General features: G+C 39.6%; 1 protein-coding gene across 1 annotated transcript; it reads right to left on the bottom strand.

The window, feature by feature from the left end:
- Positions 1 to 5,770: 5,770 nt before the first annotated feature.
- Positions 5,771 to 7,953, bottom strand: LOC145059652 (uncharacterized). Its single transcript, XM_079007466.1, has 3 exons — positions 6,949 to 7,953; positions 5,936 to 6,844; positions 5,771 to 5,815 (listed from the first exon to the last, which is right to left on the bottom strand). Exons 1-3 carry the CDS (start codon positions 7,951 to 7,953, stop codon positions 5,771 to 5,773), a joined length of 1,959 nt encoding a protein of 652 aa, XP_078863592.1.
- Positions 7,954 to 9,219: the final 1,266 nt, after the last annotated feature.

The following is a 9,219-nucleotide window of genomic DNA, read 5'->3' as shown; positions in this document are numbered from 1 at the left end:
TCTCCACCTCTGGACAGCCACCAATGCACTGAACTCAAACAATAAACAACAATTACCAAAATACCCCTGGAACCACTGGTCAATCCTTGGTCAAAGACAAGGTCAAAGTCAACCCCTGACTGACCCTACTCGCCGAGTCAACCCTATGACTCGCCGAGTCCCCATACTCATAACTTCACCCAATCCGCGATCTAACTCGCCGAGTCACCCCAAGACTCGCCGAGTTCAACAACTCTGAGTCCACTCGCCCTCAACTCACCGATTCTCTTAGATTCCCTTTCTACACGTCGAGTATCCCCCTTGACTCGACGAGTTCCTCCTGGAAGAATCGCGGGGCCACCCCGACTCAACTTGCCGAGTCTGAAGAACAACTCGACGAGTCCCAGTTAATCTTCAAGCTACTCGCCGAGTCTGTTCATCGGACTCGGCAAGTCCATGCCATGCAACCGCTCAAACTGCTTTCTAAGGTCAGAACTGCTCCGACCATTCATAGGTCTGGCCTTCCTAGACTGATTCATCACGTAAGGTCCTCATTTCGGTGCTCATAATACACTCCATGACTCATAATTTGCATTTTGACCTAAGGCATAAGGATTCCAATCCAAAACCTCCATTGATTCCCGAAATGCTCAGGCATGGGACATTCTGGACTTCCAAGGGTCCCAATATCAGGTTCCAATCGCATGGGGGACCAAGAAAACACTCAATCTAGCCACAAAAGGGTTCAATAAACCCTAAATCCATATACACATCAACATAGAAGAATGCAACTCGAAATATTACCTGAATAACGTGCTCTCTGTGCCCCCAATCCTCAGAATGTGGCTTCTCTTGTTGTTCCCTTAACCAAGCCTCCTCTTCCTTGCAAAACAACACTTCCAAAATCAACAATGGTCTTCTACCTTGCTCCAGATGCTCACAATCGGATTAGGGCTTCATTCACAGGACTAGGGTGAACAATGACGGCCATAAGGCCCCTTATATATGTCCCCAAACCTGGACGGTTAGGGTTTCGCTAAACAGCGTGGACTCGCTGAGTCCATGTCCGGACTCGTCGAGTCCAGTCGCGAACCCGCGACCAGATTTGCGATCCTACTCGGCGAGTCTGAGCTCCAACTCGCCGAGTCCCCTCTTAAAACACCCAAAATCATAATTATAGCAATATCTGGAATTCCGGGCTGTTACAATGCTACCATCACACCCAAAAACAAAGGCACCTTGATCACTGTTATTCTTAAATTCATACAAATGAGTTCGATGATATTAAAAAACAATTAACAAGCTATAATAATGTATATATGCTTCTTCATTTACTCACAAACCCTTGTACATATGGTTATAGTTATATTCATGTATGATTGTAGCCATATTCATGTATGATTATTCCAGAAAATGAAGAAAAAAACAAAGGGCAAATAATGAGAAAAATTTAAAGTAATTTTGTTTGCATTAATATAGAGAAAATTGAAGGTTCTATTAGTATTTTTGCTTGTCATTGAGGGTGTAGCAAAATGTTAGCTTTGATTTTCATTCACTGAATATCGTCAGAAAAAGGAAATCAAAGAAAAGATTAAGAAAAATCGAACAAGCATTCATGTTCGAGTTTTCTAAATTCAAGCATTTCATCGAGCACCTTATGTGCACAACTTATCTTCTTCCCTTATTAGTCAATTTAAACGAGTAAAATACCATACTTGATAAACATACACAAGAAAAAGAATGTTGCCTCTTGAATCTGGATGTAGGTCTCGAATATTTGTAACCAAAACAATATGCAATCAAGTCTTTGTTCGAATAGGGGAAAAAGATAAGTTGTATGCAATTTATGTATCAAATTTGACATCCAAATTATGTATCGAATTACTTGTATGCGATTCAAACGACAAATTGGAAATCGAGATTCAGTTTGGTAGAAAATGATGGCACAATACAATCGATGATGATGTCGTTAAGAAGGAGGCGTCTCATCTGGTCTCATCGGCGCCTCTTCTGTACCAGTGATGGGTCGAAGATGATGGCTGCGTCTTATGAAACCCTAGAGAGAGAGGATACAAATACGAGAATAAGAAAGGTAAGAGATGAGAGGGTGAAAAATTATAGGAAATAGGTAAAGTTGCAATTCCAATTATGTCTTTCTGACCATTTAAAAGTTACACTTAAATGCCAGTAGTTTTAGAATTTTTCATAAATCGCTCATTTAATAGTAAGCATAGATCTTAGTATTTAGATAGTCTAGATCTATTCTCGCGTTCTCAACTTTTTAGGTGTTCTCATTTGATTCTACTCCTATATATATATATATATATATATATATATATATATATATATATATATATATATATATATATATATATATATATATATATAAGATAATTTTTGTGTAACCGTATAATTCCATGATGGTCATTGGATCAATGGAAATCATAATATTTTTGAGAGAATTAAAAAACAAAATTATTATATATTTTATTCAAATAAATTATCCGAAAGGGTATTATGATCATCTTATGTATTCTTATTTTAGGAAATTTCAAATTTATGAAATTTCATTTGATTTTTTTTACGAGGTTTGAATGAAACTTTAGAAAATTTACAAACACATTCATTTTGAAATTTTATTAAAAAAACAATTTTCATTCTTAAAATTATAAGGAAAGAAATGGTCTCATTTTTCAAAGATTGGAACATATAAATTTTTTACATCAATACACAATATAAAATATATTGATTTTCAACAATTTCTAAATGAAAACGTGCAATTTCATTCATCAAATAATATAATTCGTTCTTAAAAGAATATGTTGGAACATAGTATTTATATTAAATTCAGTAAAAACTTGACTGAAGTATAACCATTCCTAAAAAGAATTACAATCTTAATAAAAAAAAAACATTTCATTGACAAAATACGCAATACCATGCTTCATTTTTGAAAGAAACGTCATTCATTCTTGACAAAAATACTCTTCATTTTTAAAGAATGTTGTCATTTTTTATATATTGTCACTTGTTCTTTTTCTCTTCATATCAACCCAACCAACAGCTATATAAAAAACAAAAATATTTATAAACAATAATTAAATACGATCACAATTAAAATAAATGATTTGATATTACTAAGAATAAGAATATATACTATAAATATACAATCTTGAAACAAATATTCAATTCACTACATCCAAGTTTCACATTATGTTACGCTCAAGCCTAGTTGAGCAACAAGCACTACTTTGAGTGAGTGAAAACTCCCTGAGAACTAACAGAAAGAAGATAGAATTTGACTCAAAAAGCTACCATATTCCATTCCATGCCAATGTTTAAATAATAACAATGAAAAGATAAACTCAATCCAAACAGAAATCCAAATCCTAAGGAATACTTTAAAAACATGAAACCTATCTTATCCTACTTAGTGACTTTACCCATCTTGTAATCTTTTTGCCAAACGGGTTTCATCACCACTCTAACGGACTTCCTTACTGGACCCGGACCTCCAGCTGACGGCCCAGGATCAACATCCACATTTGTTGACGGGCTTAACTCAGGCATAACATTCTCCTGTGCTTCAAAAATAACCTTGTCCTCAAGGTTGTATTCAGGATAAGCTGCACGAAACTCCTGCAAATCCTCCCAAGTAGCGTTTTCAGGTGAACAACCAGACCATTGGACTAAGATCTGAACTTGAGAGTGCCCTCTTTTTATCACTTTCCTGACATCACAAACATTCAACGGTTGTTCCACCGGGTGCCCATCCTCAAAAGTCTTAGGTAGTACTGATCCGTTGACTCCAATGCCACCCTTGCAAAGTTTGAGCACCGAAACATGAAAAACGGGATGGATACGACTAGTAGGCGGAAGCTCTAGCCGATATGCGACTCTTCCCACTTTCTCAACAATATTAAAGGGCCCATAATAGCGTTTTGCAAGCTTATTTGAAAATCGTTTAGCAACCGAAATCTGCCGGTATGGTTGTAGCTTGACAAAAACCTTGTCACCCGGTTGAAATTGCACATCTCGCCTCTTCCGATTTGCCTGGAGTTCCATTTTGTTACGGGCAGCCGCCAGATTCTCCTGAAGTTGTCGCATCAGTATATCCCGTTCCAGTAATAACTCCTCAACTGCAGCCACCTTTGACGAACCCGCTGCATAAGGAATGAGAGAAAGAGGAAGCTTACCATATAGAGCTTGGTAAGGTGACATACCAATACTGCTATGATAACTGGTATTGTAACTCAGCTCAGCCCATGCCAATAGACGAACCCATTGTTGTGGTCGGTCAGAAGTCATGGCACGTAAGTATTGTTCCAACCCTCGATTTACCACCTCCGTTTGCCCATCAGTTTGGGGGTGGTACGCCGTACTATGGTGTAACGTGGTGCCACTTAATGTAAACAGATGCGACCAGAATGTACTGACAAATATTGTATCCCTGTCCGACACCACACTTGTGGGAAATCCATGATGTTTGACAACGATTTCTAGAAAAAGTTCAGCAACCTTTTGGGCTGTATAATGAGTTGGCAGCGCCCCGAAATGCGCATACTTTGTTAAGCGGTCAACCACCACCATAATGACGGTCATGCCCTTCGAAGTAGGGAGCCCGGTGATGAAGTCCATAGATGCATCTTCTCAAACAGCCTTTGGAGTCGGCAGTGGTTGCAATAATCCTCCGTATGCCTGAGTCGAATACTTGGTTTGTTGGCAAACCACACACGCACCCACAAACTCCTCCACTGACTTGCGCATTTTTTTCCAATAAAACAATGCAGACAACGACACTAACATTTTCTTAATTCCGCAATGACCCGCCATGGGAGTCTCATGAAACTCCTTAAGTAAGCGATTCTTGAGTTGAGAATGCTCACCCAAGAAATAACGATCCCGGAAGATGAGCAACCCCTCCTGTAGGCGGAATCCAACAATAATTTCACCCTTCTCCAATCGGCCCTGTAGGTGGCGCAGCTCTTCCAGGGTTTGATTTTCCCGCCTTAGCTCGTCGAGTAGCCCATTAACCGGTCGACTTATGGCCATGAAGGCAGCGGTGACCTCGTCTTCTTCTTCATGGACGCGAGAGAGAGCATCCGCTGCTTTGTTGTTTACCCCTGGCTTGTATTCAATTGTAAAGTCGAAACCTAACAATTTACGTACATATTGTTGCTGGATTGGGGTTTGAATAACCTGATGCATCAACTCCTTAATACTCTTATGATCGGTAGGGATGAGGAACTTCCGCCCTATAAGGTACTGCCGCCACTTGTAAATTGCTTCAACAATAGCTAATACTTCTTTCTGATAGGTGGCTGCTGATCTCATTCTGGGCCCTAATTTCTTGCTGAAATAACTGATAGGTTTTCCGTGTTGGAGAAGGACCGCCCCAATTCCCGCAGCTGAAGCATCCGCTTCAATAGTGAAAGGCTCATCAAAATTGGGTAGGGTAAGAACTGGAGCGCTGATCAGTTGTTGTTTGAGATTGTTGAAAGCTTCAGACTCCTTGTCGCTCCAACAATAGCCATCTTTTTGGAGTAAATCTGATAAAGGAGCTGCAATTGAAGCGTACCCCTTAATGAAACGCCTATAGTAACCAGTGAGGCCCAAAAAACTTCTTACTTGACGTTGGGTCTTAGGAGTGGGCCAGTTTGTAATTGCATCTATTTTGTTTGGGTCCATTTGCACGCCAGCTCCAGAAATAATGTGGCCCAAGTATTCAAGCGTTGGAGCCCCAAATACACACTTAGACGCCTTAACATGAAAACGATTTTCCTGAAGGCATTTAAAAACGCAGTGCAAGTGCTCTAAATGAGCCGGAAACGTCGCGCTATAAACCAATATATCGTCAAAAAAAAACAATGACAAATTTCCGCAAATATGGTGAGAAAAGTCGATTCATAGTGGCTTGAAAAGTTGACGGTGCATTGGTCAAGCCAAATGGCATAACCAAGAATTCATAGTGACCATCGTGAGTGCGGAAAGCGGTCTTATAAATGTCTCTATCATGGACTCGAATTTGATGATAGCCTGCACGCAAATCGAGTTTAGTGAATATAATCGCCCCGCCTAATTCATCGAACATTTCATCTGCGGTGGGAATCGGGAATTTATCCTTCACGGTGACGGCATTAAGTGCCCGATAGTCGACACAAAATCGGTAGTTTCCGTCCTTCTTTTTGACTAGGAGCACCGGTGATGAAAACGGACTTTGGCTGAAACGGATAATACCTTGTTCAAGCATTTCTGACACCAGTTTCTCCATCTCTCCCTTTTGGTAGTGGGGATATCGGTAGGGTCGAACGTTGACGGGTTTCGTGTTTGGTAAGAGGTGGATGCGATGATCAATGACACGATGGGGGGGAAGAGTAGTAGGGGTTTGAAAGGTGGTATGATACTGTTCCAACAAGCGTTTGATGTCGGGATTCAGTGTCGTGTTATCAAGTGGGTCTTGGATTATTGGATCGGCTTCCCTTGCTTGCAAGGTGTGTAGTTCGTAGACCCCATAAACATCCTCTGTGTCCAAGAGTGCTTGCATTCTGTGAAGGCTTATGCGCTTCATGCGTAAGGAATCGTCACCTTTGAGTAAATGCTTCTTATTTTGGATTTGAAATTCCATTGTTTGATTAGAGTAGTCATGTGTGACTTTACCCAAGGTTTGCAACCACTGAATGCCCAACACGATGTCTGACCCCTTCATGGGTAGTACATAAAGATCAACTTCTAGGGTCATCCCTTGCAAAGTCAACTCTACTTTGGGACACATATTTTCACACCGTAAAAACTCTCCGCTGCCTATGTAAACCTTAAAGGGTTTAGTGGCTTGAACGGGCATTTCGAGTTTTTCGACTGTGTCCGCCTGAACAAAGTTATGTGTGCTTCCATTATCGATGAGCACGTGTACCTCCGTTTTTTTTGCAACCGCCCCCATAATTGTAGGGACCGAGGACTCCCATGGCTAACCAACGAGTTGAGGCACAAGATGTCCCCAGACTCAATCGCTTCATCTGCCTGGTCTGTGTCGAAATGTTGCCCCGTGTCGGCACTCTTATCTTCTTCGTCTGCCGTCATTAATAACAGGAAACGCCCGGGGCATTTGTGACCTTTCACAAACTTTTGATCACAGTTGAAACAAAGCCCTTGGTGAAGCCGCTCCTGCCGTTCAGCTGGCGAAATCCACTTTATCGGTAGAGTCTTGGTACCGCCTGGGGTGGGTAGCAGACCTGGTCGCACGGGAGTGATGGTCTTAGTCGTGTCGGTGGTGGGGTTGGCAGCCGTGACGGTGGCTGTCCGGTTAAGGGCTGATGACGACACATTCCAAAGGCGATTTCGGGTAGTAGCCTGATCATCAAAACGGGCTTCGGATATTTTGGCGAGGGCAAAGACTTCTCCCAAAGTGTCGGGTCTATTGATCAGGAGTTCGCGCTGGATGATTGGTTTTAACCCCGAAATATAAAAAGAAATTAGCAAATTTTCATTTATATCTGTTACCTGGTTCATAAGTTTCTCGAACTCTGCCTGGTAATTGGAGACTGTCGTGGTTTGAAGAAGCTTTGAGAGGGCTCCTTGGGGGTCCTCATACTTCGAAGGACCGAACCGGTTGCGGACGTTCTCCAGAAAACTGTCCCAAGTGTTGATGAGTTTGTTTCGTGTCATCCAACGAAACCATTCCGCTGCCTCCCCTTCAAGATTAAAGCCTACAATGCGTAGACGTTGATCCGCCTCAGTACCATGCAAGGCAAAGTATTCTGTGATGGCAAATATCCAGCTCTCCGGATCGCTTCCCCGGAATTTTGGCACGTCAAGACGCATGGATCGGGGTAGCCCATTCCCCTGTTCACTGGTCAATTTTGCACCAGATCCTGTGACGATTGTGGCGTTGTGGAGTTGTTGCGTAAGGAGTTCAATTTTTTTGGTAAAGGAGTCGGATTGTTCCTTGAGAAGCAAACGAATGCTAGCTTCATCCATCTCTCAATGAAAGCACCAATTGTTACGCTCAAGCCTAGTTGAGCAACAAGCACTACTTTGAGTGAGTGAAAACTCCCTGAGAACTAACAGAAAGAAGATAGAATTTGACTCAAAAGCTACCATATTCCATTCCATGCCAATGTTTAAATAATAACAATGAAAAGATAAACTCAATCCAAACAGAAATCCAAATCCTAAGGAATACTTTAAAAACATGAAACCTATCTTATCCTACTTAGTGACTTTACCCATCTTGTAATCTTTTTGCCAAACGGGTTTCATCACCACTCTAACGGACTTCCTTACTGGACCCGGACCTCCAGCTGACGGCCCAGGATCAACATCCACATTTGTTGACGGGCTTAACTCAGGCATAACACATTACTATTAGATTTACAAGTAACATTAATCAAAATGAGTCGCTGAACCATAAGACAATCTCACCTTGCATCAAATCCAAAAACCATATGTGAACCAAGAAGCTACAATATAAGATCAACTACAACAAGACATATAAACTTTAATTATAAACAAAAGATCCTTGCATCTTTATTTTTTATTCATTATCAATACGCGGTAGAACGAGGTAGCAAGCAACACAAAATCTAACTTTAATAATAATGATACTGCAACAATTATATAAAAAAATGGTTGAAACAAAGAAAAAATTGATAAACAGATAATATTTATTTTAAAAATACCATAAAATGATAAGTGTCAAAACTTATGAAAGATTGACATATGACAAAAAAATCTTCATTTATTAAGAATATATATATATATATATATATATATATATATATATATATATATATATTAAAATGAAAATTGTCAGAAAAGTCTTAATATTTTCGGAAAAATTTAACTTTAATCATATTTTTTTTTGAACATCAAAGTCTCGATTATTTTATTTTGGCTCAAATTAACAAAAAAATCATTTTTTCTTTTAACAGGAAATGACATATTATCGCGTAAAATCAAATAATCGAGATTTTTTTGTTAAATTTTTTTTGGGACTAAAGTAAAACTTTTCTGAAATATTGAGACTTTTCTTACAATTTTCTCATATTTAAAAAAGACAATTCTTTTTGTTAACATGTTATCTTGTTAAATCATATTCTTAACGAATCAACTGAACCAAAATCATATTTTTCCTAAAACCCAAATTCCTTTAGAATTTGGCTTTGTTACTTTGGGTTACATCAAGTTCTATTATTTTTTCTAAATAGATTTAACATCTTGTTCATAAAAATCACAAGTTTAAAA

This window comes from Lactuca serriola, chromosome 6 (assembly GCF_051521515.1).
Source record: "Lactuca serriola cultivar US96UC23 chromosome 6, Lser_US96UC23_V15, whole genome shotgun sequence".
Taxonomy (NCBI): Eukaryota; Viridiplantae; Streptophyta; class Magnoliopsida; order Asterales; family Asteraceae; genus Lactuca; species Lactuca serriola.
Note: the sequence above shows the minus strand (reverse complement) of the source record. Positions and strands in the feature narration are given on the sequence as shown.